The sequence below is a fragment of the Setaria viridis genome, chromosome 4 (assembly GCF_005286985.2).
Source record: "Setaria viridis chromosome 4, Setaria_viridis_v4.0, whole genome shotgun sequence".
NCBI classification, from domain to species: domain Eukaryota; kingdom Viridiplantae; phylum Streptophyta; class Magnoliopsida; order Poales; family Poaceae; genus Setaria; species Setaria viridis.
This window is the reverse complement of record NC_048266.2, coordinates 4,757,428-4,785,228: the sequence shown is the minus strand read 5'-3', so window position 1 is coordinate 4,785,228 and position 27,801 is coordinate 4,757,428. Positions and strand designations below refer to the sequence as shown.

Sequence of the window (27,801 nt, the reverse complement as noted above, 5' to 3'; positions counted from 1 at the left end):
GGAGGAGGAGGCTGAAGCTGCACGCGCACGAGGCGAATAGGAAATGCATTCGTGCTACGGCCTACATCGAGCATAACGAACGAACCCGAGTGCTAAGTCATGTTTTGTTCAAGACGGATCGGGATCGGCGTGCGTTTAGAGGCCGAGTCGAGTGCTGGATGGCGTCCGACTGCTGGGGGCTCCTATCTATCTTCTGTTAGATTTTATTTTAAGAAATGGGTGGATTGCATTGCATTAAACACAGTACACCCATATTACAAACAGAACCTTAAATAAACAAAGAAATGCATCGATACGCACACGAGTCCTGGTCATGATCTCCCCGACGCTTCCTCTCCAATTGCCGACGCCGTCGTGAATCGATGAGGCCGGAACAACCATCTCCATTAGAATCGACGAGGTTAGGCCACCATGGACCAATACAGATTCTGAGGAAGCCACTACGGACAGTACATTACAAGAAATCTGTTAATCTACGACGGATTCAGAGAACGTCATTAAACAGTGCACCATCTGTGACGATTGGTGAATTTTCGTCGCACATTTGCAAATGGCCCATGCAAGCTCAAATTTGGGACCAATTTCTGTGACGAACCTTGGTAACCATCATGGATTGAAAATTAAAATCACCACGGATTTGATATCATACTCAACCACAATTTTAGCAAAACAAATACGTCGCTTACTTTAAAAAAAATACGATGTGTTACTTTTTTTTATTGAAAACGTGGGTGTTGTGCTAGGTTAGAGAAAAAGTATGGTGCCTTTGTTTTATATGCGTGTGATGGAAGAAAAAAAATCCTCCCGACCCTCCCCATAGTATGCCTGCTATTGGGAAAAAAATTGGCGATCAGGGAAAAAAAGAGGTGCTCAAAAAACAATGAAAAAATAACAGAGAGTACCGGGCCTTCAAGGACTGATAGGGTACCACTGCGCTGCAGTTTCATTCACGATAGGATTGGTATTAATTTTTTTAATTAGGTTTAGTGTTTTAATTTGGGAAAAAAAAGATTCGTATAGGGGAACCGGAATCGAAGCCAGGTCTTCGGGGTAAGACTAGCACATCTGAAACTTCACCTTGCAACTTCACCTGTAACAATGTATTGTATTATTTTTTTTAATCATTCCATGTTTTAATTGGGAGAAATAAAAAGAGATGCTGGGGCCTGGGGGTATCGGTGCATCGAACCCGGGTCCACGCGCCCTACCGTTGCGCCGTGCATTCACTTATCATGACTAGAACATCCGGAGCGCATCGCGCCCTACTGTTTCAACAATCAAATCCAGCAATAGAATCAAATGATGTAGCTATCATCATTTGACGAACAACAAACATCTCTCAACGGTAGTAAAGTACACCATCCTTCGCTATGATTTCGCTTCATTCTGGCACAAACGAATAACAAATTAAAATAAATTTCATATGTGTTTCCCTTTTGTCCTAACTAAGGTGTTTCTGAAGTTTTCATTCGTGCGAATTGATCCAAAATTCATGTCAGTACTTCTGCAATCTTGGAAGAATGCTTTGGGTCATCTAAAACACCCATATAAGCTGTTGTCAAAAGGAGTTAATTGGTGCACCTCCCGAGAGAGACGACAAATAAATGCTCTCCTGTGGAGAAGTTCAGATACAGAAACAAGTGTAAGCACCACCTTATCATCTAATAGCATGGAATGGAAACTATGTAAAAAAAGCAAGGGCCAGATGGCATACAAGCTTGTAGCTCCATTTTTGGCATCATTAGTCTCAGATTGCAACAAAATCTCTTGAGTCATTTTTGGACACGATAGAGTAACTTGCAGTTTGCTTGTCATCCTTGATAACTCATAATAATGAAATTTGCTATCAGAAAACACACACAGAAGCATCAGTAGGAAGTGTAAGGATCAAAGTTCACGAAACTGACAAAGATCATCTGAATCTTCCTGATCGTAATCCAGAGAAAGCAACTTCTGCTGGTGACAATAATAATTATTCAGAAAAGATGAGGATCATAATTGGAATCTTGCATTGTAAAAAGGTTAGGCAAGGTAGCAATGACCTGCTAGAATTACCTTCAAATTTTCCATAGCAAGTCTCAAGGTCATCATTTACCAAAAGATGATCAAAAAGACCGATCAAATTTAGCCCGAGCATTTCTGAGCCGTTTTTGGATCTGGTGTATAACCAATTGGGCAGAGAATAAATCAACGATGTCATATAGTTATATGGTTAAGAATTAACTAATCTATCACCTGAGCCTAGCCAAACACTACATTTCATAAACTACAAATATACCGTGCCCTAAGGCGCTTCTCTAGTTCCTCGAACGATGTTCAGATGTTAATTAGGAGGATTAAACATGAACTAATTATAAAACTAATAGCAGAACCCCTAGGCTAAATCGCGAGATGAATCTATTAAGCCTAATTAATCCATCATTAATGAATGGTTACTGTAGCACCACATTGTCAAATCATGGACTAATTAGGCTTAATAGATTCGTCTCGCGATTCAGCCTAGGGGTTGTGCAATTAGTTTTGTAATTAGCCTATATTTAATACTCCTAATTAGCGTCCAAACATCCGATGTGATAGGGGCTAAAATTTAACTCCTGTCTTCCAAACACCCCCTCAACTGCTTCAGTACATACTTGTGCCATAAACATTTCCATGAACATGCGCAAACTCAAGAAATTTGCCCTCGCTTATATCTTTCTCTATTTTACTACGTGCTGTAAAGTGGTAGTGAACCCCATCTATTTCCTTCTGCCTGGATATAAAAGCACACATAAGAATCTGCCCGGAAGTTCCAGGCTGGTAGGCTGCCATAAAAAAATAGCTATAACCACTAAACCATTTGGCCAAAGTATATGAAATTTCATTGAATCGAAGGTCTTTGGTTCCTCTACAGCTTTGTAAATGCCAAAAAATTAATAAAGCCTCTGAATGGCCATCAACAGAAACTGAAAATAAAATTAAAACTGAATCTATCTCTACAACACAACATATACTTCCCATGAGCATATTACACAACCTACCAGGCCATCAGAATTTAGAAATATTATGATGGTTAAAGTTAACTTCTAAATAGCATCTGTCACTACTCTAACCCGAACATGTATAATACTTGTCCTACAAATGGTTATCCAACTAAACTTTGATAAGCGCAAACCATGATCCATGCTAATTGTACCACATAATGGAGCCTCTCAAAACTCTAACAAACAGTTGACACCTAGAATGAAATGCGGTCTACGGAACCGGCCTCTAACACAAAAACTGGAAAGTTGATCATCTATCATAACTGGTCGATGTTAGGTTCACTACCACACTAAGGAATCCAAATTGGTTAAACAATTGAGAACTACAAAAGTGAAAGCACCAGCAATACACTCAAAATTTTGGTTGATTCATGAAAGATTGGATTACATATTCTTGAAGAAAAATGTTTCATCAAGCTAGCAAGCAGATGCCAGAAGGCATGCCTGAGTTTTTGAAACCTATCAGCAAATGATCTCAATATGATTGATGGCTGATCAACATTCTCATTTAACTCAAGAATAAAAAGGATTAGGGGAATTACATTGCAGCATGGTAGGTCATGGCTAACCATTTTACCTATTATTATCAACTAAAGCATTAGTTGTTAGCTATACACTAATAACCTATTCTGAGTTCCAAGGCTTCCAAGCATAACTGGACAGATCATATCTTGACAGATCATATGCTTCTTCTGATGCAATTTATTGAGAACTGAAACAACTAATGAATCTTGCAGTGAACTATTCTGAAAATTGTATAATGAATAAACCTTAGTTGAATCCCTTTCTCAGACTTTCTACCTCATAGCCCATCCTGAATAGTTGAGCAGAATTAGAAATTAATCATGATAATCAACTAAAGAGGATTGTGGTTCATTTTCTTTACTCATAAAGAGTTGCTCTCTTTACAGTTTACACCTAAGCAAGTCAAGTTCCTTATGCCCTGTAAGTCAAGTTCCTTATGTATTTAGCTTGTAGGCCTAATTAAGCAACCATGGTTACTCCTCGCAGCCAAACCTAACTAACAAAAGTAGAGGACATTAACAGGAAAGGGAAGCTGAACCTACCTTCGGAGCAACAAACGCTGAACCTACCTTTGGAGCGACAAACACCTTCCTACGATGCCGCTGGACAGCAAACTTGGAGCAGTAGACAACGACGGATCTTTTATATCACACTTCTCTGCACCACCCTAAGCAAAAAATAATTATCCATTAGCAACATGTCAAACTAATAAAGCAGTCAAGTCTATAGCATAATGAGAACAACATACTGAAAATGGAAGCTTTGCATAACTACACTCAGCAAGTTAAGCTCACCAAATGACCATTTCAAAATAAGTACCAGCGTCTCGAAGACATCTTGATAGGTGACACCTTTGAGCGTTAAAGCGTCACCACTGCCGGCCCGTTCTTCTCTTTGCAGCCTTCACTCTGTATATTCCAAAACGAACCAAGAAATTAAGATCAAAAGCTTCGGGTCACAGGCGTGAAGAGAGAGGAGGAAGAGGACTGGATCTCACCTCGACGCATTGATTGTCCGCGTCGATGAGACGGGCGAAGAGGTCATCACCGGCGACGTTGGCATTGTACGCGGTGCCGGCGCCGTTGACCATGGCGTTCCCCAGAACAGCGCCAGTGACCTCCAGCACGCAGAGCCGATCCACCTGCCGCACGCCGCAGATCTTGCGCTGCCCGCCGGGTGAAGATCCGCCCTAGCTAGATATGAGAGAGCTCCCTGGCAGCAGCCTTTTGATGCCCGCCGGCGGGCGCATCGGGCGAGGCACGAGCTGCCCAGCCGCATGCCGGGTCACCGATGTGTCCAGGAGCAGCGTCCTCGGCCGGATCCACCTCCGCGTGGCCACGGAGGCGAGCATGGAGGGGAGCCGCGGGAGCGGCGGCGGCGCGAGGAGGAGAGTGCGGGGTGACGACGCGAGGAGGAGGTGCGGGCTGGAGCGGGTGACGGCTAGGGTTTGGGGGTTGCGGGTGGACTACGTTTGATTTCCAAAAATTCGGAGGGTTCTTTTTTTGCAAAACCGGCAGAGGATGCGGTGGGCGCTGGGCGAGCGAGCCGGCGAGGGTGTTGTCGTGTTGATCCGCTGATCGACACGCGTCCGTGAAGTGCGGGGAGAAGGGCAAACGGGCTCCAAAAGAACTACAAAATCTACCGAGCTATGCATTTGCTATGCATGAAACAACCTGAAACTTGAAGTCTTGAACTACATCAACTCATCAAGGTTCAGATCAGACATCGTCTTCGTAGTCTCAGGCTTCAACCAGAGGCGCGGCCGGCAGCGGCAGTCGACGACGCCCTTGTTGGCGAGCTCGCAGGCGTCGATCCACTCGCAGTAGACGTCGACGGGCGCCGTGAGCGCGTGGGCGCTGGTGAAGTAGCTCTCGCTGTAGATGCGGCACGATGCCTTGGCGATCCTATCCTTGAGGTCGATATGGCACCCGATGGCATCGGGGTAGCCGCAGAACGGGCAGGTGAACAGCGTGTCAAGCTTCGGCAGGTCCTCGACTTCCTCTTCCCCATGGTTGGTAGCACTGAAGCTGACAACGGATGATCCTCCGCTGACGACGATGAGAGTTTGCGGGCGCGAGAGAGCTGACTCGTCGAAACTCCAGCGGGCAGGGGTGGGGAGGAATGTGGATGCAACGAGCAACCTAGGTGCGATGGTGGTTTTATGGAGCGGCACGGTAGCATCGGACTCGACGTGCGTGCGTCCCACGCTGCCACAATCTGAGTCCAACGATTCAATCCAGAGATTCTGGACACCGACGTGCTAGTTTCTACGATTCCGGAGTCTAGTAGGTCCGATTCTAGCTCTAGGTGGGCCCACGTATTCGCCCACCGACCTCTGGTAGCCTGCGGGCTGCAGCTTCGTCGCTCTGATTCCGATAGCCGCGGCGGTGGGTATAGCCATGTGCGGTGTGCCGGGCTGCCGGCCCCTTGCCGGCGTGCCGAGCAGCCGAGCTCCACCCGCGGTGTTGGGCGGCCGCCGTCTCCGCGTGCACGACTTGGGCTAATCAAACATTCCAACCTTTTCGTGGAGGACATCATCTCCATCTTGCACTGCCCGTCTTGGGCAGACCTCCGCCGAGAGCTCCTGGGCCTCGTCCTCGGGCGGCTCCTACTAGCCGACCGTGTCCGGCTAGGAGCAGCCTGCCGCCCATGGCGTCCCGCTGCCCGGCAGGAGCCCCTTGCCCCTCCGCTACCGTGGCTGACCCTCCCCGGCCGAAGGCACCTTCCTCAGCATCCCGGGCGGCGAAACCCACCGCATGCCCGTCCCGGTGCCGGAGGACGCTTCCTGCTACGGTTCCATGGGGAACTCATGGAACCGGCTACGATCCTCCTCAAGCGCTCCAGCCGTCCTGCGTCCAGTTTTCGCCGGCGAACCGTTTCTCCAGAGACGCCGTACAGCTTCCCGAGCAAGCCTGCCCGCCGGGACGCCTTCGTCCTCGACCTCGAGACAGGTTCGAGCTCCAAAGGCAAGCCAAGATAGGTCCCATCGATGAAAAACGTTCGACGACGGAGGCGTGCGCACGCAGTCACGCAATACACACGCTACCAGAAAAAGCTATCAACGCTGCCTGTCATCGTCGTGGTCGTCGTCAACGAACCCAGTCATTGATGCCTTCTGTCTGCTGCTGTCTTTTGTCCTTGTCCCACACACACCAGTCACCATGAACAAGATGGAGCTCCACTTCTCGACGATTTGGTTGGTAAAAATACGATCCCTTCAGGTACGACGTCGTCCCCTTGGTCCCGAGCGTGCCCCGGGTGGTAGTCGACGCCCCGATCTCCAAGGCTCTGGCCAAGCTGTGGGCGCTGACGGGGCGGCCGCCGTCGTGGGCGTACGTGCACGCCGGCGACGAGCTCGTGCTCGACGTGAGGAAGTCCCCGTTCCTGAAGCACGCGTGCGACGTGCTGGGGTTCCAAAACCTGGACTCGTGCCTGCACCTGCTCGACGGCCGCGAGGGCGCCGCCGCCGCGTTCCGGCCCGGCGCGCGCTGGGACCTGGCGCTGGTGAACAACTCCGGCATGCTACGCGACGAGGCGCGCATCCCGGCATGGTGGCACTTGCCGGCGAACAAGGGGCTCGTGCGCGACGCGCTGGGCTGGTGGGTGGTGGCAGAGCGGGAGCACGACGACCTGCCGGTGCCGGACGACCGGTTGCCTCTGTCAGAGCTTGACTGACGGCCTGACATGTGAGATTCTGCATTGCTCGAACTTGCAACAGATTGCACATGACTCAAATGCGTAGAGTACGTGATATCATAAGATCCTGTTGAATCTTAAACTTGGACAGCTGATCGATCGGTCGCCAAAATACAACACATACAAAGCACGAGAAATTCTACAACGTGAGTCACATGGCTTTAGTACGGAAAAACCACGCTGGGAGCGCTCTGCACCCCTGTCGCCGCACCACCACACCATCCGGCAGCAGAGGCGTGATCGTCCCGGTCCTCATGTCGAACACGCCGCAGTCGCGGAGGGGATCCGCCTCCCAGTTCCCGCGGTCATAGTCGCACACGAAGTAGATGCAGTCCTCCCGAGCTCCGCACTCGGGAGCAGGGAGGGACATGGACTGCGTGGCCACGAAGAGCGCCTGGTGGCCTCCCAGATCATCGACCCTCCTCCACTTGCCCACCACCAAGTCGGCCTCAAAGACTTCGAACGACAGGGGGCGGCTGCTCTCCATCCTCTCCTTCTCCGGCAGGGTGGCCAAGCATCCGATCAGCCGCCGTACATGCAGAAGCTTGCCGCTGGACTCAACGAGGTAGCTCCAGTACGCGCAGACATGCCTCTCGCCAGCAATGGACCGGCACATGATCCGTGGATCGTCGACAGCGCCGGCTACGCGTTTCATGGATGGGACTGATCTTCTTGGCTTGCCTAGGGAGGTCGAACCAGTAGTCTCGAGGTCGAGGACGAAGAGCTTGCCGAATGAGAGAGCGTACAGCTTCCCGTCGAAGAATGCAACGTCAGATATGAGCTCGCCGTCGGGCACTCTGAATTCGATGGCGGCAGTCGTCCCGGGCCGGCAAACAGAAATCACGCTCTCGAAACGGCTGTCGGTGGTCAGTACAGCAAAAGGGGAAGAATCTGGTGATGGGTCGTCCATCTAGCGTCGAGAGCGGCACCGGCTTGACGGAGGACAGGCGTCCCGGCGGGCAGGCTTGATCGGGAAGCCGCACGGCGTCGCCGGAGGAACGGTTCGCCAGCGAGAACGCGCTTGAGGAGGATGGGCATGGTTTTTCCCTACTAAAGCCATGTGATTCACGTTGTAGCATAGTATAGCTTGTTTTGTCGTTCCAGAATTTCTCGTGCTTGTATGTGTTGTATTTTGGCGACCGATCGATCAGCTGTCCAAGTTTAAGATTCAACGGGATCTTGTGATATCACGTACTCTACGCATTTGAGTCATGTTGCAATCTGTTGCAAGTTCGAGCAATGCAGAATCTGACGTGTCAGGTTGTCAGTGAAGCTCTGACAGCGGCAACCGGTCGTCCGGCATCGGCAGGTCGTCGTGCTCCCGCTCCGCCACCACCCACCGGCCGAGCGCGTCGCGCACGAGCCCCTTGTTAGCCGGCAAGTACCACCACGCAGGGATGCGCGCCTCGTCGCGCAGCATGCCGGAGGTCTTGTTTACCAGCGCCCGGTCCCGGCGCGCGCCGGGCCGGAACGCGCCGGCGGCGCCGTCGCGGCCGTCGAGCAGGTGCAGGCACGTCTCCAGGTTGTGGAACCCCAGAACGTCGTACGCGTGCTTCAGGAACGGGGACTTCGTCACGTCGAGCTCGAGCTCGTCGCCGGCGTGCACGTACGCCCACGACGGCAGCCGCCCCGTCAGCTCCCACAGCTTGGTCAGAGCCTTGGAGATCGGGGCGTCAACTACCACCCAGGGCACGCTCGGGACCAAGGGGACGACGTCGTACCTGAAGGGATCGTATTTTTACCAACCAAATCGTCGAGAAGTGGAGCTCCATCTTGTTCATGGTGACTGGTGTGTGTGGGACAAGGACAAAAGACAGCAGCAGACAGAAGGCATCAATGGCTGGGTTCGTTGACGACGACCACGACGATGACAGGCAGCGTTGATAGCATTTTCTGGGTTCGTAGGAAGGTGTTTGTTGCTCCGAAGGTAGGTTCAGCTTCCCTTTCCTGTTAATGTCCTCTACTTTTGTTAGTTAGGTTTGGCTGCGAGGAGTAACCATGGTTGCTTAGGCCTACAAGCTAAATACATAAGGAACTTGACTTACAGGGCATAAGGAACTTGACTTGCTTAGGTGTAAACTGTAAAGAGAGCAACTCTTTACGAGTAAAGAAAATGAACCACAATCCTCTTTAGTTGATTATCATGATTAATTTCTAATTCTGCTCAACTATTCAGGATGGGCTATGAGGTAGAAAGTCTGAGAAAGGGATTCAACTAAGGTTTATTCATTATACAATTTTCAGAATAGTTCACTGCAAGATTCATTAGTTGTTTCAGTTCTCAATAAATTGCATCAGAAGAAGCATATGATCTGTCAAGATATGATCTGTCCAGTTATGCTTGGAAGCCTTGGAACTCAGAATAGGTTATTAGTGTATAGCTAACAACTAATGCTTTAGTTGATAATAATAGGTAAAATGGTTAGCCATGACCTACCATGCTGCAATGTAATTCCCCTAATCCTTTTTATTCTTGAGTTAAATGAGAATGTTGATCAGCCATCAATCATATTGAGATCATTTGCTGATAGGTTTCAAAAACTCAGGCATGCCTTCTGGCATCTGCTTGCTAGCTTGATGAAACATTTTTCTTCAAGAATATGTAATCCAATCTTTCATGAATCAACCAAAATTTTGAGTGTATTGCTGGTGCTTTCACTTTTGTAGTTCTCAATTGTTTAACCAATTTGGATTCCTTAGTGTGGTAGTGAACCTAACATCGACCAGTTATGATAGATGATAAACTTTCCAGTTTTTGTGTTAGAGGCTGGTTCCGTAGACCGCATTTCATTCTAGGTGTCAACTGTTTGTTAGAGTTTTGAGAGGAAGTCCATTATGTGGTACAATTAGCATGGATCATGGTTTGCGCTTATCAAAGTTTAGTTGGATAACCATTTGTAGGACAAGTATTATACATGTTCGGGTTAGAGTAGTGACAGATGCTATTTAGAAGTTAACTTTAACCATCATAATATTTCTAAATTCTGATGGCCTGGTAGGTTGTGTAATATGCTCATGGGAAGTATATGTTGTGTTGTAGAGATAGATTCAGTTTTAATTTTATTTTCAGTTTCTGTTGATGGCCATTCAGAGGCTTTATTAATTTTTTGGCATTTACAAAGCTGTAGAGGAACCAAAGACCTTCGATTCAATGAAATTTCATATACTTTGGCCAAATGGTTTAGTGGTTATAGCTATTTTTTTATGGCAGCCTACCAGCCTGGAACTTCCGGGCAGATTCTTATGTGTGCTTTTATATCCAGGCAGAAGGAAATAGATGGGGTTCACTACCACTTTACAGCACGTAGTAAAATAGAGAAAGATATAAGCGAGGGCAAATTTCTTGAGTTTGCGCATGTTCATGGAAATGTTTATGGCACAAGTATGTACTGAAGCAGTTGAGGGGGTGTTTGGAAGACAGGAGTTAAATTTTAGCCCCTATCACATCGGATGTTTGGACGCTAATTAGGAGTATTAAATATAGGCTAATTACAAAACTAATTGCACAACCCCTAGGCTGAATCGCGAGACGAATCTATTAAGCCTAATTAGTCCATGATTTGACAATGTGGTGCTACAGTAACCATTCATTAATGATGGATTAATTAGGCTTAATAGATTCATCTCGCGATTTAGCCTAGGGGTTCTGCTATTAGTTTTATAATTAGTTCATGTTTAATCCTCCTAATTAACATCTGAACATCGTTCGAGGAACTAGAGAAGCGCCTTAGGGCACGGTATATTTGTAGTTTATGAAATGTAGTGTTTGGCTAGGCTCAGGTGATAGATTAGTTAATTCTTAACCATATAACTATATGACATCGTTGATTTATTCTCTGCCCAATTGGTTATACACCAGATCCAAAAACGGCTCAGAAATGCTCGGGCTAAATTTGATCGGTCTTTTTGATCATCTTTTGGTAAATGATGACCTTGAGACTTGCTATGGAAAATTTGAAGGTAATTCTAGCAGGTCATTGCTACCTTGCCTAACCTTTTTACAATGCAAGATTCCAATTATGATCCTCATCTTTTCTGAATAATTATTATTGTCACCAGCAGAAGTTGCTTTCTCTGGATTACGATCAGGAAGATTCAGATGATCTTTGTCAGTTTCGTGAACTTTGATCCTTACACTTCCTACTGATGCTTCTGTGTGTGTTTTCTGATAGCAAATTTCATTATTATGAGTTATCAAGGATGACAAGCAAACTGCAAGTTACTCTATCGTGTCCAAAAATGACTCAAGAGATTTTGTTGCAATCTGAGACTAATGATGCCAAAAATGGAGCTACAAGCTTGTATGCCATCTGGCCCTTGCTTTTTTTACATAGTTTCCATTCCATGCTATTAGATGATAAGGTGGTGCTTACACTTGTTTCTGTATCTGAACTTCTCCACAGGAGAGCATTTATTTGTCGTCTCTCTCGGGAGGTGCACCAATTAACTCCTTTTGACAACAGCTTATATGGGTGTTTTAGATGACCCAAAGCATTCTTCCAAGATTGCAGAAGTACTGACATGAATTTTGGATCAATTCGCACGAATGAAAACTTCAGAAACACCTTAGTTAGGACAAAAGGGAAACACATATGAAATTTATTTTAATTTGTTATTCGTTTGTGCCAGAATGAAGCGAAATCATAGCGAAGGATGGTGTACTTTACTACCGTTGAGAGATGTTTGTTGTTCGTCAAATGATGATAGCTACATCATTTGATTCTATTGCTGGATTTGATTGTTGAAACAGTAGGGCGCGATGCGCTCCGGATGTTCTAGTCATGATAAGTGAATGCACGGCGCAACGGTAGGGCGCGTGGACCCGGGTTCGATGCACCGATACCCCCAGGCCCCAGCATCTCTTTTTATTTCTCCCAATTAAAACATGGAATGATTAAAAAAAATAATACAATACATTGTTACAGGTGAAGTTGCAAGGTGAAGTTTCAGATGTGCTAGTCTTACCCCGAAGACCTGGCTTCGATTCCGGTTCCCCTATACGAATCTTTTTTTTCCCAAATTAAAACACTAAACCTAATTAAAAAAATTAATACCAATCCTATCGTGAATGAAACTGCAGCGCAGTGGTACCCTATCAGTCCTTGAAGGCCCGGTACTCTCTGTTATTTTTTCATTGTTTTTTGAGCACCTCTTTTTTTCCCTGATCGCCAATTTTTTTCCCAATAGCAGGCATACTATGGGGAGGGTCGGGAGGATTTTTTTTCTTCCATCACACGCATATAAAACAAAGGCACCATACTTTTTCTCTAACCTAGCACAACACCCACGTTTTCAATAAAAAAAGTAACACATCGTATTTTTTTTAAAGTAAGCGACGTATTTGTTTTGCTAAAATTGTGGTTGAGTATGATATCAAATCCGTGGTGATTTTAATTTTCAATCCACGATGGTTACCAAGGTTCGTCACAGAAATTGGTCCCAAATTTGAGCTTGCATGGGCCATTTGCAAATGTGCGACGAAAATTCACCAATCGTCACAGATGGTGCACTGTTTAATGACGTTCTCTGAATCCGTCGTAGATTAACAGATTTCTTGTAATGTACTGTCCGTAGTGGCTTCCTCAGAATCTGTATTGGTCCATGGTGGCCTAACCTCGTCGATTCTAATGGAGATGGTTGTTCCGGCCTCATCGATTCACGAGGCCTGCTTTTTCAGTGTGGAATTGGTGTGCTCGCTTGAGACTTGAGAGCTTCTCTTCTATGTGAACTTGGTGGTTTTGTTTCTGTTTGGTTCTAGTGTCATTAAGTTGTCCATGTCAGGTGGTGGTTATCTTCTGTTTCTGAGTATTGTGATAATTTCAATATTTTATTCTTGTAATGCTGTCTGCAGGAGATCTTCTGTTGTTAATTTCAGGGAGATGACATTCCAGAGCATGAATTGCCACATCCATTTAACCGAACAAGATTGAGGTCTCGTTTGATTCTTTAGTCCGGACTAAAATTCCTGTCATATCGAATGTTCGGAGGCTAATTAGGAGGACTAAGCATGAGCTAATTATAAAACTAATTATACGGAGGCTAATTCACAAGATGAATCTATTAAGCCTAATTAATCCATCATTAGCACATGTTACTATAGCATCACATTGTCAAATTATGGATTAATTAAGCTTAAGAGATTCGTCTCGCAAATTAGCCTCCATCTGTGCAATTTTCTATCCTGACCTGAAATGATGGATCACCCGAATTTAGTGACATACCAAGATTCACTCGATCCTAGCTTGTGGAATGAAAGCAGCTATGGAAAAATTCCACGGCCGAACAAGCCCTTAATGAGCCGAGCGGAGCCAACTCCTTAAGATAATATGGAGGAGCGAGCCGAGCCGAGCTGGCTTCATAGATGTCCATGCAGTCCGCAGCCCGACAGCCCGACACGAAGCCCATTGTTTTAGCCCGTCTCAAGCCCGGCCCAGCTTGTAAATTTTCGGGCTCGGGCTAGCTCGGCCCGATGCCTCGTGCCGGGCGTGGGCCGGCGCCTCGACCTGACGGGCGGCACGGCCCGGCACGATTTTTCATTCCGGCCCGAAATGGCCCGTTAGTATCTGCCTAGATGACTAAACTTTAGCAGTGTCACATCGGATGTTCGGATGCTAATTAGAAGGACTAAACATGAGCTAATTACAAAACTAATTGCACAGATGGAGTCTAATTCGCGAGATGAATCTATCAAGCATAATTAATCCATCATTAGCAAATGGTTACTGTAGCACCACATTATCAAATCATGGACTAATTAGGCTTAATAGATTCATCTCGCGAATTAGACTCGTCTATATTTAATACTTCTAATTAGTATCAAACATCCGATGTGACAGGTGATAAACTTTAGCACCGTGCGTCCAAACGGGCCATAAATCCCTACCGGCGCCAGTCTTCCACCCGTCACCCCTTCCTCTTCCATTCTTCTATTCCCCACGGGCCACCGCATCTCTCCCTCTCCCGCATCTCCGACTCCAACCTCCAGGCTCCATCCTCCACCCGTCCCTCCATCTTCCCCATCGGCGGTGCGGGGAACGGGGAGCGGTGACGCGGGGCCGGGCTGGGGAGCGGCGGCGCGGAGGCCGGAGGCGCGAGGGGACGACGACGCGGGAGGCCTGCGGGGGGATGGCAGCGACGGCGCGGGAGGCCGGCGGCAGCTCGGGGGCCGCGGAGCGGCGCGCGTGGGAGGACGGCAGCGGGCAGCGGCGGCGGCAGCGCAAGTCCGGGGAGTGGCGGCGCGGGAGGCCGGGACCTGCGGCGCGAGGAGTGGCTGCGGCGGCGCGGGTAGGCGGGAGCGACGGCGTCGGCGTCCGCGCGGGCGCGGCTGCGGCGGCGCGGGCCGTGGGGGGCCGGGAGTGGCTGCGGCGGCGCGGGCGGCCGGGAGGGGCGGCGCGGGGAGGCCGGCAGCGGCGGAGGCAGCGCGAGGCCCGCCGTGCCTCGCGTTGGCCCGAAGCCAGCCGTGCCTGACGGGCTGGCCCGGCACGGGAAAGGCACAGCGGGCCCGTGCTTGGGCCGCCGATGAGGCCCATGGGCTGGCACGGCACGACAAAGCCGTCGTTACGGGCCAGGCCCGGCATCTATAGCTGGCTTGATATCCACCCCACTATGGACCCCACTTGTCAATGCCTGGAGCGCTGATCCGAAGCCACATCAGCGAGCCCCGATACTGGACCCACCTGTCTGCGCTTGCGACTCCAACCGAGGCCACCGCCTAGAAATTCCCTGCTCCCGCCTCGGCGCGACGGCGCCCAATTGTAACCGTCCCAACGAACTTGCTCTGCCCCCTCCTCTCCCACCTCCTTCCCCTCGCAGCAGCGGGCAGGCAATCAAGAAGAAGCCTCCCGCTCGCCGCCAGATGGCCCCCGCGGCCGCCGCCGCCGCCGCCGCACTGGCGCCAGACGCGATGCAGCAATTTCCCGAGGGGGCGCATGTACGGCTGCGGAGCCGCGTGCACGGCGGGTACCTCCACGCCGGCGAGGACGGGGTGGGCGTCTCCCTGAGCTGGGGCCGCCGCTCGTCGATGAACGCGGCATGGCAGGTACACCGGATGACAATCGACGGCACCACCTACGTCCTCCTCCACAGCGCCGCCTACGGCCGGTACCTCGCGGCCTCGCCCCACCCGGCGCCGCCGGGGCACCGCGGCCACAGCGTCGTGCAGGGGGACTACGGCGAGCAGGGCGTGAACCCTATCCTGTGGAAGCCCGTCGGCTCGGGGCACGCCGGCTACGTCCTCCTACGCCACGTCTCCTACCGCTTCCTCCCCGCCAACGGCAGGTACCGCCTCTGGCTCTCGGGCGCTCCCGTCGACGACTTTGACAACCAGAGCACGATGATGGATTGGAAGGTCGAGGCCATCCCACCGAGACCCGCGCCGCCGGTCCTTCCTCCTCCAACTCCGGTGAGCTCGCCGTCCCCATTCCTTGGCACTCCTCGAGTTGATTTGGGCGGAGCAGGGGTTTTGCCTTTTTGGAGCACTAGCTGGATGTTTCTTGTCTGTGTCGATTTTCCAAGAACTGCCAATTTGTGATGATTGCGTTCTCTTGGGATCAAATTTTTAGCAAGGATTACCACTTCTCTAGATGAAATTTTGAGATCATGTCGGTCTTGCTCGTAGGGATCAGTAGGGTTCCGGGTTCTTGAATTCTTGCTCCCCTGCATTTTGGTTTGCTTTAGGGCGGAATTTTGCACCAAACTAGTACTTCTCGCCTTCCCATTCCTATATCTAAAACTTAGGTGTCTTCTTGAGAACATACTGAACACTGATTTATTTAGAATTTCTATCTGTAATATGTTGAACCTGTCAGATAAGGGTGTGGTTTACATTGAATGAGTTCAGAGCTATTCTTGGTAGTTTTCAGTCCTTGGTCATTTCTTGGCAGATAACAATCAAGGCTGATTGCCTGTTTCTGAACATTTTGTTTCCATTACATTGTGTATTCATAGTTATTCAGAACTAGTGTTGTCTACATATTAAGACTTACATTTTATTTCCATCGTAACAGATTAAGCGAGGAGGCTGCCGCAGCCTGTTCCTCCTGCACCAAGAGCCCGGGGTACTGGAGAAAACTATCCGGTAGGTGTGATCGGACAATGAAGGCAGTGAGTATGAATTTTGCTGGGTCGCTGATGACTACCTTGATTTGATACAGACTAGGCTGTGTGGCCTGCCAGCGAGCCTGTAACGGAAGTATTTGTAGGCGCTGCGTCGCGCAAGTGAAGAAGAATCTGGAGCTGATGAAGAAGGCAGGGAGGGACGGTTTCTTCGGATACTGCCTGAAGTGTCATGAGGTTGCCAAGGGAAGCCACCTTGCACATCAGGACAATATCATCCCAGTTGACAGGTACAAGGGTCACTTGGTAGCATGGGTAACAGGAAAAGAGAACTGGGCAGCCATCTTTCATGGCATTCAGGTAATACTATCCTTAGTATAAGGCACCGTAAAAGAGGATTCAATTTTTTTTACATGCTTATCTGTGACGCACACTTGCAGAGTGATATGTGCTATAGGCCACCTATCGGTCGCCCCTTTCTCCTGCACACGCCAGAAGAATGTTGCAGATGCATAGAGTGCAATGATGTAATGTATACGAAAAGGCTTTACGATATGCTAAGCCTATACTGCACGATTAACTGCTGGGTGAGCTGATCTGTTTGACACATTACGCCGAGTTATGTTAAAATTTCTGCTAATTGATATACTACGTTTATGCTTGCAAGTTGGAGGAGAGGTCGGGCGGTGGGGCTGCTGAGGTGCAGGTCGCTGAGGCTCTCCTGGCGATGGAGTTCGATAGTTCTACACATGCTGTCTGCCTCACCTGCAGCATGGCGTTCTCAAGCTCTGAGGCAAGTGGTCATGCTGAACATGATATGCTCTCCATCGTCATGGAGTCAGGTCGCCTGCCCCGTCTGCAGATACCTTCAGCGCACTATTTAGCTCATGTGTGGAGAAACATAAAGGTATGTCAGTCGTCCTATGTTATTGTGCCCTCCAACGATGCTTAATGTGTGTGAGCCTCACCCCACGCGTACCTTGGTGCAGGGATGGGATCCTGACGGCATGGGGGACATCCTGATTAAAGACAACTCATCTCCGCGGTGCCAGACGTGCCAGATGCGCCTAGTGGACGGCGGCAGTAAGACATGCAGCTTCGAATGCTGTCTGCCGCAGCCCTCTCTACTGCCAAGACCGCTGCAGCGGCAGCAGCTTGCTGGGTGAATTGATTCTTACTGTTGGAGTCATTCTTAACTCTTCTGCTGTTGGCCTGTCGTGGCCTAACCCTGTGTAATGAATGGTTTAGTTTCAATGCGTTGAGCTGTGTAACGAAGCAAACTTGGGATGAACTTTGTTTTTGAGCTGAAGATCTGACGAAACATGTACTTTAGCTGAAATCAGTTTCAATGCGTGGTTGTAGATGTACAAAGAAAGAGAGCAGGTTATTACAGGGAACTTCTGACAATCTACTTACATCTGATGATCTCAACAAGAAAAGAAATATCTTCTGAGTATCTATGTACTCTTACTATCTGCATGCCCTTATTGAATGGAAATATACCAAGAAAAGTTGTGCTGATGAAGTTTGGTGCAGAGCTTTAGCACAAATGGTTTAACCGTTATTTTCAGTTCATATCTAAAAGTTAAGCTCAGAAAACAATTGTTGTAATACTTGACGTATCAAGACCTGAAGATGATTACTAGTGCAACTAACGCCGTTGTGCAAAATTGTTCAGGCATATTTCCACACAACGCTTTCAGCAGCTTACAATTTCCTGCCAAGAGAATGCATAGAACCTAACTACCAGGAGCAGAACAGACAGCTGAGTTTTCTGAAACTATCAGGAAATTATTGCTAGAAGTCATGCTCTTGTATTCATCCATGGTGAATCAACATCCGGGTATCGCAGCGCAAAAGCAGCTGAATCCGCAAGGGAACAAGTCATACAATGAGACAATTAGGAAATTGGGAGATGCAATTGTTGCAGTAGTTCAGAAGAAGGGATTCAGATTCAGTAACAGGATCTTCTACAGTGTTAAACTGTTAACTGACAAGTCAAATAACTGAAAATTTTGAAACTGGAATCTTAGCATTGGCACAATTGATTTTTCGGATCGAACCCGAGCTGGACTTTGAATCTATTGCGTCGTTCGAGTCCGACTGGGAATCTATCGCGCGCTCCGCGCTTCCGTGGCCCACTTTTTCGCGCCACGAGGGCAGGATCTGACGTCCGAGCCTGCGGTATGCTAAAGATCAACGGGAGCAATCAAGTCCTGCCGATCGAATTCAGGAGCCTTCTCCTGCGCTGCAGCATCCGAATCCGTGAGACACTCGAGTCCGCGAGACACAAGGCTGGGGGCTATAAATCTCCATGTCGTCTCCCCCCTTGGCCTCCCAACACTTTTTCGTCGAGGACACCATCTCAACCTTGCACGATGGCCGCCAGGCACTTCCCGTCTTGGGCAGACCTTCACCCAGAGCTCCTTGGCCTCGTGATCGGGCGGCTCCCCCTAGCCGACCGTGTCCGGCTTGGAGCAGCCTGCCGGCCATGGCGTCGCGCAGCCCGGCAGGAGCCCCTACCCCCTCCGCTACCGTGGCTGACCCTCCTCGACGGCACCTTCCTCAGCATTCCCGGCGGCGAGGTCCACCGCATGCCCATCCCGGAGGAGGACGCTTCCTGCTACGGCTCCATGGGGAACTGGCTCCTCCTCAGGCGCTCCGTCGGCGAGTTCTCGCTGGCGAACCCTTTCTCCGGCGACGCCGTGCGGCTTCCCGAGATAGCCTGCCCACCGGGAAGCCTGACCTCCGTCAAGCCGATGCCGCTTTCGACGTCGACGCCGGACCTATCACCAGATTCTTCCCCTTTTGCTGTGCTGACCAAGGGCGGCGGTTTCAGGAGCGAGATTTCTGTTTGCCGGCCCGGGACGACTGCCGCCACCGCATTCAGTTTCCCCGTCCGCGAGCGCATATCTGACGTCGCATTCTTCGACGGGAAGCTGTACGCTCTCTCATTCGGCAAACTCTTCGTCCTCGACCTCGAGACTACTGGTTCGACCTACCTAGGCAAGCCAAGAAGATCAGTCCCATCCATGAAACGCGTAGCCGGCGCTGTCGACGATCCATGGCCCACGTGCCGCTCCATTGCTGGCGAGCGTTATGTCTGCGCGTACTGGAGCTACCTCGTTGAATCCAGCGGCAAGCTTCTGCAGGTACGGCGGCTGATCGGATGCTTGGCCACCCTGCCGAAGGAGGAGAGGGTGGAGAACAGCCGCACCCTCTCGTTCGAAGTCTTTGAGGCCGACTTGGTGGTGGGCAAGTGGAGGAGGGTCGATGATCTGGGAGGCCACCAGGCGCTCTTCGTGGCCACGCAGTCGTCCATGTCCCTCCCTGCTCCCGAGTGCGGAGCTCGGGAGGACTGCATCTACTTCGTGTGCGACTATGACATTGGGAACTGGGAGGCGGATCCCCTCCGCGACTGCGGCGTGTTCGACATGAGGACCGGGACGATCACGCCTCTGCTGCCGGATGGTGTGGTGGTGCGGCGACAGGGGCGCAGAGCGCTCCCAGCGTGGTTTTTCCCTACTAAAGCCATGTGACTCACGTTGTAGCATAGTATAGCTTGTGTTGTCGTTCCAGAATTTCTCGTGCTTGTGCCTTGCTTTATATGAGAATCTGACCTTCTATTTTTTATGTTTACCGTGCTTGCCATTCGCATGTGATCGAGATCGTGAGTTTATAGTAGATGCTTTTGTGGCCCGTATCCAATAGTTCGTGGTGCTGATGCATGACGTGTGTGTCTGTTTTCTGAAGCAACATTGGACTGATTATCGAACGTGAGATGGTTCCGTGTGATTCAGATCAATCGTCGTCAGTGTTGTGGACATACCGTGTGTCAGTGGGCAGGCCGTAGGTGCCTTGGTGGTATTGCCATGATACTGCCCGAGTGAAGAAGAGATAGAGCTCACGGCCTGTTTTTCGCACCACGCGGCGCGGCGGCGCCGGAAGCCATGGCCACAGAGGGAGATGGGCCTCGAGCCGCGAACCAGGCCGTGGCTTAGTTAGATAATTAGATTAGCCCAATAAAGAACAGATTTACATTCCCAGCCCTTCTTCCTGCACGCGGAGACGCCCGCCCATCGCCGCGGCGGTGCTCGGCTGCTCGGGGCGCCGGCCAGGGGCCAGCATACTGCACACGGCGATACCGACCGCCGCGGCGATCGCCCACGACAAGGCTACCAGCCAGGCAGCCACCAGGTCGGTGGGTGAAAAGTGAAAAGACGAACGGCTGCCCACTGGCACGTCAGCACGTGTGCACCGGAATCGGAATCTAGACACTGGCACGTCGGTTCTGGAAGCGTGGAACGCACGCACGTCGTCGAGTCCGATGCTACCGTGCCGCTCCATATAGCCACCGCCGCCCATGTCTTCTCCGCAGCACAAACCAACGTTGTTCGTCGCATCCACTCCTCCCCTCCCCTGCCCGCCGGAGTTTCGACGAGTCTTCCTCTCGCGACTGCAAAGTGCAAACTCGCTTCGTCGGCGCAGGATCCGTCGTCAGCTTCAGTGCTACCAGACATGGGGAAGAGGAAGTCGAGGAGTTCCAAATCCATGGCGGCGCCCAAGAAGGCGCCCAAGCTGGACACGCTGTTCACCTGCCCGTTCTGCGGCTACCCCGACGCCGTCAAGTGCCGCATCAACCTCAAGGACAGGATCGCCAAGGCGTCGTGCCGCATCTGCAGCGACACCTACTTCACCAGCGCTCACGCGCTCACGGCGCCCGTCGATGTCTACAGCGACTGGATCGACGCCTGCGAGCTCGCCAACGAGGGCGTCCGCCGCTGCCGGCCGCGCCTGGTTGAAGTCTGAGACTACGAAGACGATGTGATGATCTGAACTTGATCGCTTAATATCCTTTTCGTGGATGCTAAAGTGTTTTCCATATCTGGACTATTTTGGGGTGCAACCCACAATTGTGGTCTCATTTTGATTTTCATTTGTCCCCGTCGTCGTCGTACGGTTGAAGCACGGCGGTGTGCCGAAGGACGTGCGTCCTGCCGCGGCGCACGCCGTGCTCCACAGCCCACGCCGCGTTCAACGACGCTCGGCGCTGTCGCCCGCCCGCCCGCAGCCCGTCCTCCAGAGCGTGGAGGTACTTGCCGTTCGAGGTCCGGAGCCGCACGTGCGTCCCGTCGGGGAAGAACTCCATCGCTGGCGCTGCGGCGGCGGCGGCGGCGGACGGCGGCGCGCCCGTGGGGTTCTTGGCCCTGCTGCGAGGAGAAGGGGAGGTCGTGGAGCTCCATTCCGGCGGCGGAGGCGGACGGCGGCGAGGGTGCGTTTCTTGATTTCTTGCGCTGTTAACGAGGCCACGAGGGGGGGAGGAGGGAGCAGAGCAGGAGTTCGTTACGTTTGGGCGCCGAGGCGGGGCGGGAAAATTTCAAGGCCCTGGCCTGTGGGGCCTCAGGTGGAGCCGCAAGCGTTGCAAGGATGCCAGCTGTCCACCGGCAGGTGGGCCCGAATCAGTCAGCTGGCGCTGCAGAATCTGGAGATGATCCTTGGGCTGCGTCCGCCGCCTTGAAATTCCCTGCCCCGCCTCGGCGCCCAAGCGTAACCGTCGCAACGAACCTGCTCGTCCCTCCCCTCTCCCACCCCCTTCCCCTCGCAGCAGCGCCAAGTAACCACGAGAAGCCTCTCGCTCGCCGCCAGATGGCCGCCGACGCCGCACCGGCGCCGGACGCGATGCAGCAGTTCCCGGAGCGGGCGCACGTGCGGCTGCGGAGCCGCGTGCACGGCGGGTACCTCCACGCCAACGAGGACGGGGTGGGCGTGTCCCTGCGCTGGCACCGCCGCGGGTCGGTGCACGCGGCGTGGCAGGTGCACCGGGTCCTCCACGACGGCACCACCTGCGTCCTCCTCCACAGCGCCGCCTACGGCCGGTACCTCGCGGTCTCGCCCCACCCGGCGCCGCCGGGGCACCGCGGCCACCGCGTCGTCCAGGGGGAATACGGCGAGCAGGGCGAGTACCCCATCCTGTGGAAGCCCGTCGGCTCGGGGCACGCCGGCTACGTCCTCCTACGCCACGTCTCCTACCGCCTCCTCCGCGCCGACGGCAGGTACCGCTTCTGGCTCGCGGGCGTCTCCGTCGACGACTTCGACAACCAGAGCACGATGATGCATTGGAAGGTCGAGGCCATCCCACCGAGACCCGCGCCGCTGGTACTTCCGCCTCCAACTCCGGTGAGCTCGCCGGCCACATTCCTTGGCACTCCTCGCGTTGATTTGGGCGGAGCAGGGGTTTTGCCTTTTTGGAGCACCAGCGCTGGATGTTTCTTGTCCGTGTCGATTTTCCAAGAACTGCCAAATGTGATGATTGCGTTCTCTTGGGATCAAATTTGAGCTAGGATTACCACTTCTCTCGCTGAAATTTTGAAATCGTGTGGGTCTTGCTCGTAGGGAGCAGTAGGGTTCCGGGTTCTTGAATTCTTGAATCCTTGCTTCCCTGCATTTTGGTTTGCTTTAGGGAGGAATTTTGCACCAAACTAGTACTTCTTGCCTTCCCATTCGGGCATCTAAAATTTACGTGTCTTCTTGAGAACATACTCAACAATGGTTACTGTCTGTCATATGTTGATCTTGTCAGACAAGGGGGTGTTGTACATTTGATTCAGTTCAGAGCTATCCTTGGTACTTTTCAGTTTTTGGCCATTTCTTGCCAGATCCTGTTTCTGAACATTTTGTTCCCCATCATCATGTCCAGAGTTGCCTGTTTCTGAACAAAATTAGCCATTCAGAATTGTTCAGAGATCAGAACCAGTGCTGTCTACTTGTTCAGGATTCCTAAACACGAGTGTTCCATCGTGTAACAGATTAATCGAGGAGGCTTACGCGGCCTGTTCCTCCTGCACGAGGAGCCTGTGGTGCTGCAGCGGACTATCCGGTACGTGCGGGCGGACAATCTAGGCAACTTCAACCTGAACCCGAACGGCTGGCCCTCGTTCCAGTTCCATGGCCGGTCCGTGTTCAACCTGAGATCGGAGGTGGCGGACCATGTGGGCCTTGCGATCTTCTTCTTTCGCGTCATTGTCTGCGTCCGGGCCGGCCGCTACGGGCGGCCGACCCCGCTGCTCATCGACCTGCCTCGCAACGAGGAGACCCTGGACGTCGTCGCCATCGTTATTGGTACAGCAGGTGAGATAATCAGATAATCTTTGTATTTTTCAATGGTCGCAGGGTGAATGTTCAGTAGATCATACTGATGAGATAGAAACTGTAACTTGGATAGTGTGTAGCATGGTTCACACTAGTTCTGCAATTCTGAATTTCCCGTGCAAAGAGATCAGTAAATTGTTGCTGCATCTAGTATCCCCTTTTCAGTTTTTGTTTTAACCACGCTCGTTAAGTTATGCTCATTTCAAAAGATGCTTTACTTTGTTTGGTTTTGATAATCTGAAAATGCTGTAGATAAGCAGAAAAGGTTGAATGAAAATATTTTATGGAGTATAGTTACTTGCATTTACAGTGACTATTGGTTCTGCTGTCTTTCTGACAGATGATTAGAAGCGCAGTGTTGAAAAAGTTGATCACCATCACATGCTGTCACTGTCTCATTGTATTACTGACACTGTGTTCCCTTTTGTGAATTTCAGCCGCTGGGGCGCTGAGGTACCCAAATGTTGATGCACATTAGAGGTATGCAAGGGCAGGACTCCTGACAACCACTTCTCAGTTCATACTTCAGAATTCCAAAGTACCACTGCGTCAGATACAGCATGAAGATCGGCTGTCTTTTGTTCAGCCAGTTTCAGAAAAGTCAGCAACTCTATTGTTTTCGGTAGTTAGGTTCGATCCATCTTCCTAAGAGGAAGCAGTTTGTAGGATACTGATCTTTCAGTTTCACAACTGACAAACTGCTGATAACAAGAATGGATGTTACTATCTGTACCTGCCCTTTTGGTAGATTTCTCATTCCAGTCAATGTATGTTGAACTTAGATTTTAGTCAGGAACTGAAAAGCTTGGTTTCTGTATTTGTTTACTGAAGCTCTGCCTCTACATAACTTTGGGAAGTCACAGGTTTCAGTCATGAACTGAAATATCAAATCATCTTGTATGCTGATTGCTGAAGCTCTCCGCATATCTGTTAGCTCACTACTTCTTCGTATATTTTCAGCAAATTAACGGAACACTCTGCAACAGGTCATCTAGACAGTACACATTTTCAGAAGTACAATGTTCTTTTTCCTTTTCAGATAATCAGATCAACTTGTAGAGTACTAGAGTGTTAATATCAGGCAACCCTGTGATAACATGCGCTATTTCCCCCCTACAACAACAACAACAACAACAACAACAACAACAACAACGATACAGCAAAGCTGATTTTGGGTTGTAGTTGTACACAAAATTGCACCACGTGTTCACATGTACTGAACAAACAAAGTTTCAGAATCCTGGGTTTGCTTTTCGTGAGCATCGTTTACTGAACTTCTGGGCATGCACAATCAATATCCAACTGCTGCATGTTCCAAATTTACAGGTCCATTTTGTGAAGATTTGGCCTCTCACTCTGCATCAAACCATGATTTTTAAATGGTCTCTGCACCAATGGAAAACCATCAATACCTGCAATGTGATATCCTTTCCTTGCTTCAACCGAGTAGGGAAAAAATGGAAGAGTGACTGGCGTACTGTCTGGCACCCATGCCTGAATCTGTGGAATCTGCTTGAACGGCACAAGGCGGCTGCAGATCTGCAGGTGCCTGTTTCGACGATCGAGTGACTGGCACTTCGAAAATCTGTGGCCTTCTGGGTGACGAACTGATGAAGGCGCAGTGCTTCAGAGTTCAGACTTAGCAGACTGGGACTTTTGGATTTCATGATGCAGATATTTAAGTTATATAAATTTTAACTAATTATGTCGAACCCCGCAGGGCGTTTGGTCTAGTGGTATGATTCTCGCTTTGGGTGCGAGAGGTCGCGAGTTCGATTCTCGCAACGCCCCTATTTTATTTTTTTATTTTTTGCTTCTGCTCCCTGCGTACAAAATGCCAGTTCCCCCCTAGCCACCAACCGAAGTCTGTGTGCCACCGCCGCTGCTCCGATGGAAACCACCGCGGCGGCGCGCGTCCAGGCCCTCGCCGAGACCGGCGTGTCCCGCCTCCCATCGCAGTACATCCAGCCGCCCGAGCACCGGCCGGCCCCACCGTCCTCCCCCGCCCCCGCCACGCCCTTCGTGCCGGTCGTCGACCTCTCGTCCCCCACCGCGGTCGACGCCGTCCGCGCCGCGTGCGCGGACTGGGGCGCCTTCCACGTGGTAGGGCACGGCGTTCCTGGGAAGCTCCTCGACGCGGTGCGCGGGGCCGGGCTCGCCTTCTTCCGCGCGCCCATGGAAGACAAGCTCCGGTTCGCGTGCGACCCGGCCAGGGGCGCCGCCGCCGAAGGGTACGGCAGCCGGATGCTCGCCAACGACGACTCCGTGCTCGACTGGCGCGACTACTTCGACCACCACACGCTCCCGGTGTCCCGCCGCGACCCCGCCCACTGGCCCGATTTCGTCCCCGGATACAGGTAATTGGCCCGTTCAACAATAGGAAAAATCCTCTCTATCTGTTCAGCTCATCTCTGGATGATTCATGAATTGCTAGGGGTACAGTTCTGTTCATACAGGAATGATAGGGTAGAGTTGATAAGCGTAAGCGATGTAGGAATTTTTGTTCAGATGTGCAGACAAGTAGAAGGTGGGTGAGGAAGCATTGAACTCTTTGCATTAGTAATTAACTCTGAGATTCAGATCATGGCACAACACAGGCTAACCACAGATAATGTATATGTGAACTTCTATTCAAAAATTTTCACTTCATCGTGACACCCAGTTGTTGTACTGGTTCCTTTGATAGCATAGTGCTGACTGTTGAGTACGTTTTTATCTGTTGGAGAATCTTAGGATCCTGTTTTCACCCCTGAGTGTCAGCACATTACGCCAAATGTCTTTTTCCCTGAAATGCAGAAGCTAATACACATAGCATTTGCAGGGATACTATTGTGAAATACAGTGACAGCATGAAAGATCTTGCTCAAAGATTGCTGCGGATCATCTCTGGAAGTCTGAACTTGCCACCATCTTATATGGAAGAGGCGGTTGGAGAAGTTTATCAGAATATCACCATTAGCTACTATTCTCCCTGTCCACAGCCAGACCTTGCTCTTGGACTGCAATCTCATTCTGATATGGGTGCAATAACGCTTCTGATACAAGATGATGTGGGTGGCCTTGAGGTATTGAAGGATGGAATGTGGATACCTGTGGCTCCTTTGCCTGATGGTATCCTTGTCATTTTGGCTGACCAGACAGAGGTACTGTACATTAACATGCTTTTTCATCAGTTTTAGTTTTGCGTTCTACCATCTTTCCCTGATCTATGGTTGAGGCTCCCCACTCTTAATGGGGCACTTTTGTGGTGGGTTATGGCTAAAGTGTCGTATGAATATATATTCTTTTATTTGGGATTTTGTTCCTTTAGAATTAAACCATGTTATCATGTTTTTACCCTTCTCCAGATCATCACCAATGGAAGATACAAGAGCTCTGTTCATCGAGCTGTTGTCAATGCTGAATGTGCCCGCTTATCAGTGGCGACATTCTATGACCCATCAAAGTCAAGGAAAATATGCACTGCTCCACAGCTTGTGAGCAAGGATGAGCCACAAAAGTATCGGGATGTAGTTTATGGTGACTATGTCTCAACTTGGTATAGCAAAGGTCCAGATGGCAAGCGCAATATTGATGCCCTCCTGATTCAGCAGTAGAGTAAGAGGCGCCTGGTTCTTTGAAAAAGAGATTCAGAGGCGCCTTGAAACAGGATAACATACATGCCGTTCGTGTGTGTTCCGATACATGTCCAACAAATCAGTTGCAAATCTTAATCAATAAATATAGGGAAAATAACTTGTATGATGTATGTGGTGCAATAAAGTACTTTTTCATTGCCAATATTTGTTAATACTTTCATCTGACTGGCTGAAAGAGTAAACACGACTGAATCTTGACATCTTCGTTTTTTGTTCACGTCATCTTTCCTCTTTTTGTGTGTTTTTTATTTGGCTTAGTAGCTAAAAAACTTGGTATTGGTGTTCTGGAAATACCTGATGATGTTGCTAAGGAGAACCTTTTCTAGGTTGGAACCTGGAAACTGTAGTTGATTTTTGTCCCAGTTAAAAAGATGAATTGTTAATCCTCGGTTTCCCAGCATTCATTGTAGGTTTTTTTTATTTGCTCATGTCCTTTGTGGTCTCCTCGAGTGGGCAGGCAGCTGCCACAGTGATAGTGGTTGTGGGGCTATACAGTATACAGTGCTTGGGGGCATCACTGATGGTATGCCCATTATTCTGCTTAGTGCCCCTCCCTAATTTGAGCCTTCCTCCTTGTGGAATCTTTTTGTTCTCCTATCATTTTGATCCAAATTCCCCTTGAGACTCAATCAAGGGGATGATGCTATAATTTAATCCTTCAGGCCATTGCTATCAGGAGTACAAAGTTTCCATTGCATGAGAGAACTGGTGGGAGG

General features: G+C 50.2%; 8 protein-coding genes, 1 long non-coding RNA gene and 1 other non-coding gene across 10 annotated transcripts; 8 read left to right on the top strand and 2 right to left on the bottom strand.

The window, feature by feature from the left end:
- Positions 1-1,292: 1,292 nt before the first annotated feature.
- Positions 1,293-6,306, bottom strand: LOC117851907 (uncharacterized). The gene is made up of 5 exons (XM_072293390.1): positions 6,252-6,306; positions 4,546-5,765; positions 4,343-4,456; positions 1,715-4,215; positions 1,293-1,612 (listed from the first exon to the last, which is right to left on the bottom strand). The coding sequence occupies exons 1-2, from the start codon at positions 6,304-6,306 to the stop codon at positions 5,242-5,244; spliced, it is 579 nt and encodes a 192-aa protein (XP_072149491.1). The 3' UTR covers positions 1,293-1,612; positions 1,715-4,215; positions 4,343-4,456; positions 4,546-5,241.
- Positions 6,305-7,223, top strand: LOC117852516 (phospholipase A1-Igamma2, chloroplastic-like). Its single transcript, XM_034734625.1, has 2 exons — positions 6,305-6,423; positions 6,770-7,223. Exons 1-2 carry the CDS (start codon positions 6,305-6,307, stop codon positions 7,221-7,223), a joined length of 573 nt encoding a protein of 190 aa, XP_034590516.1.
- A 1,285-nt stretch (positions 7,224-8,508) lies between these two features.
- Positions 8,509-9,025, bottom strand: LOC117852515 (phospholipase A1-Igamma1, chloroplastic). The gene is made up of 2 exons (XM_072293389.1): positions 8,966-9,025; positions 8,509-8,901 (listed from the first exon to the last, which is right to left on the bottom strand). Exons 1-2 carry the CDS (start codon positions 9,023-9,025, stop codon positions 8,509-8,511), a joined length of 453 nt encoding a protein of 150 aa, XP_072149490.1.
- A 29-nt stretch (positions 9,026-9,054) lies between these two features.
- LOC117853199 (uncharacterized) lies at positions 9,055-11,967 on the top strand. Its single transcript, XR_004640061.2, has 2 exons — positions 9,055-11,545; positions 11,648-11,967. It is a non-coding gene; the product is annotated as an uncharacterized lncRNA (long non-coding RNA).
- Positions 11,968-14,402: 2,435 nt separating this feature from the next.
- On the top strand, positions 14,403-17,754 carry LOC117851313 (uncharacterized). The gene is made up of 6 exons (XM_034733108.2): positions 14,403-15,645; positions 16,250-16,320; positions 16,397-16,658; positions 16,739-16,885; positions 16,966-17,205; positions 17,288-17,754. The coding sequence occupies exons 1-6, from the start codon at positions 15,100-15,102 to the stop codon at positions 17,462-17,464; spliced, it is 1,443 nt and encodes a 480-aa protein (XP_034588999.1). The 5' UTR covers positions 14,403-15,099; the 3' UTR covers positions 17,465-17,754.
- A 922-nt stretch (positions 17,755-18,676) lies between these two features.
- Positions 18,677-19,837, top strand: LOC117852514 (putative F-box protein At2g33190). Its single transcript, XM_034734622.1, has one exon. It carries the CDS (start codon positions 18,677-18,679, stop codon positions 19,835-19,837), a length of 1,161 nt encoding a protein of 386 aa, XP_034590513.1.
- Positions 19,838-20,788: 951 nt separating this feature from the next.
- LOC117851800 (transcription elongation factor 1 homolog) lies at positions 20,789-21,107 on the top strand. Its single transcript, XM_034733700.2, has one exon. The coding sequence runs from the start codon at positions 20,817-20,819 to the stop codon at positions 21,105-21,107; it is 291 nt and encodes a 96-aa protein (XP_034589591.1). The 5' UTR covers positions 20,789-20,816.
- An 837-nt stretch (positions 21,108-21,944) lies between these two features.
- LOC140222539 (uncharacterized) lies at positions 21,945-23,925 on the top strand. The gene is made up of 3 exons (XM_072293388.1): positions 21,945-22,454; positions 23,105-23,426; positions 23,885-23,925. Exons 1-3 carry the CDS (start codon positions 21,945-21,947, stop codon positions 23,923-23,925), a joined length of 873 nt encoding a protein of 290 aa, XP_072149489.1.
- A 1,241-nt stretch (positions 23,926-25,166) lies between these two features.
- On the top strand, positions 25,167-25,238 carry TRNAP-UGG (transfer RNA proline (anticodon UGG)). Its single transcript has one exon. It is a non-coding gene; the product is annotated as a tRNA-Pro (tRNA).
- Positions 25,239-25,300: 62 nt separating this feature from the next.
- On the top strand, positions 25,301-27,302 carry LOC117852887 (jasmonate-induced oxygenase 4). Its single transcript, XM_034735175.2, has 3 exons — positions 25,301-25,804; positions 26,269-26,590; positions 26,795-27,302. Exons 1-3 carry the CDS (start codon positions 25,338-25,340, stop codon positions 27,041-27,043), a joined length of 1,038 nt encoding a protein of 345 aa, XP_034591066.1. The 5' UTR covers positions 25,301-25,337; the 3' UTR covers positions 27,044-27,302.
- Positions 27,303-27,801: the final 499 nt, after the last annotated feature.

Coding starts and splice junctions, on each gene's coding strand:
- LOC140222539 (XM_072293388.1), top strand. CDS start 21,945: ATGGCCGCCGACGCCGCACCGGCGCCGGACGCGATGCAGCAGTTCCCG. Junction 22,455..23,104: donor CACCGAGACCCGCGCCGCTG/GTACTTCCGCCT, acceptor ATCGTGTAACAG/ATTAATCGAGGAGGCTTACG. Junction 23,427..23,884: donor CATCGTTATTGGTACAGCAG/GTGAGATAATCA, acceptor TGTGAATTTCAG/CCGCTGGGGCGCTGAGGTAC.
- LOC117852887 (XM_034735175.2), top strand. CDS start 25,338: ATGGAAACCACCGCGGCGGCGCGCGTCCAGGCCCTCGCCGAGACCGGC. Junction 25,805..26,268: donor GATTTCGTCCCCGGATACAG/GTAATTGGCCCG, acceptor TAGCATTTGCAG/GGATACTATTGTGAAATACA. Junction 26,591..26,794: donor TTTTGGCTGACCAGACAGAG/GTACTGTACATT, acceptor ACCCTTCTCCAG/ATCATCACCAATGGAAGATA.
- LOC117851313 (XM_034733108.2), top strand. CDS start 15,100: ATGGCCCCCGCGGCCGCCGCCGCCGCCGCCGCACTGGCGCCAGACGCG. Junction 16,321..16,396: donor GTACTGGAGAAAACTATCCG/GTAGGTGTGATC, acceptor GATTTGATACAG/ACTAGGCTGTGTGGCCTGCC. Junction 17,206..17,287: donor ATGTGTGGAGAAACATAAAG/GTATGTCAGTCG, acceptor ACCTTGGTGCAG/GGATGGGATCCTGACGGCAT.
- LOC117851800 (XM_034733700.2), top strand. CDS start 20,817: ATGGGGAAGAGGAAGTCGAGGAGTTCCAAATCCATGGCGGCGCCCAAG.
- LOC117852516 (XM_034734625.1), top strand. CDS start 6,305: ATGCCCGTCCCGGTGCCGGAGGACGCTTCCTGCTACGGTTCCATGGGG. Junction 6,424..6,769: donor CCAGTTTTCGCCGGCGAACC/GTTTCTCCAGAG, acceptor CGATCCCTTCAG/GTACGACGTCGTCCCCTTGG.
- LOC117851907 (XM_072293390.1), bottom strand. CDS start 6,306: ATGCGGTGGGTTTCGCCGCCCGGGATGCTGAGGAAGGTGCCTTCGGCC. Junction 5,766..6,251: donor GGTGCCTTCGGCCGGGGAGG/GTCAGCCACGGT, acceptor CGTTGGACTCAG/ATTGTGGCAGCGTGGGACGC.
- LOC117852514 (XM_034734622.1), top strand. CDS start 18,677: ATGGCCGCCAGGCACTTCCCGTCTTGGGCAGACCTTCACCCAGAGCTC.
- LOC117852515 (XM_072293389.1), bottom strand. CDS start 9,025: ATGAACAAGATGGAGCTCCACTTCTCGACGATTTGGTTGGTAAAAATA. Junction 8,902..8,965: donor TAAAAATACGATCCCTTCAG/GTACGACGTCGT, acceptor CCGATCTCCAAG/GCTCTGACCAAGCTGTGGGA.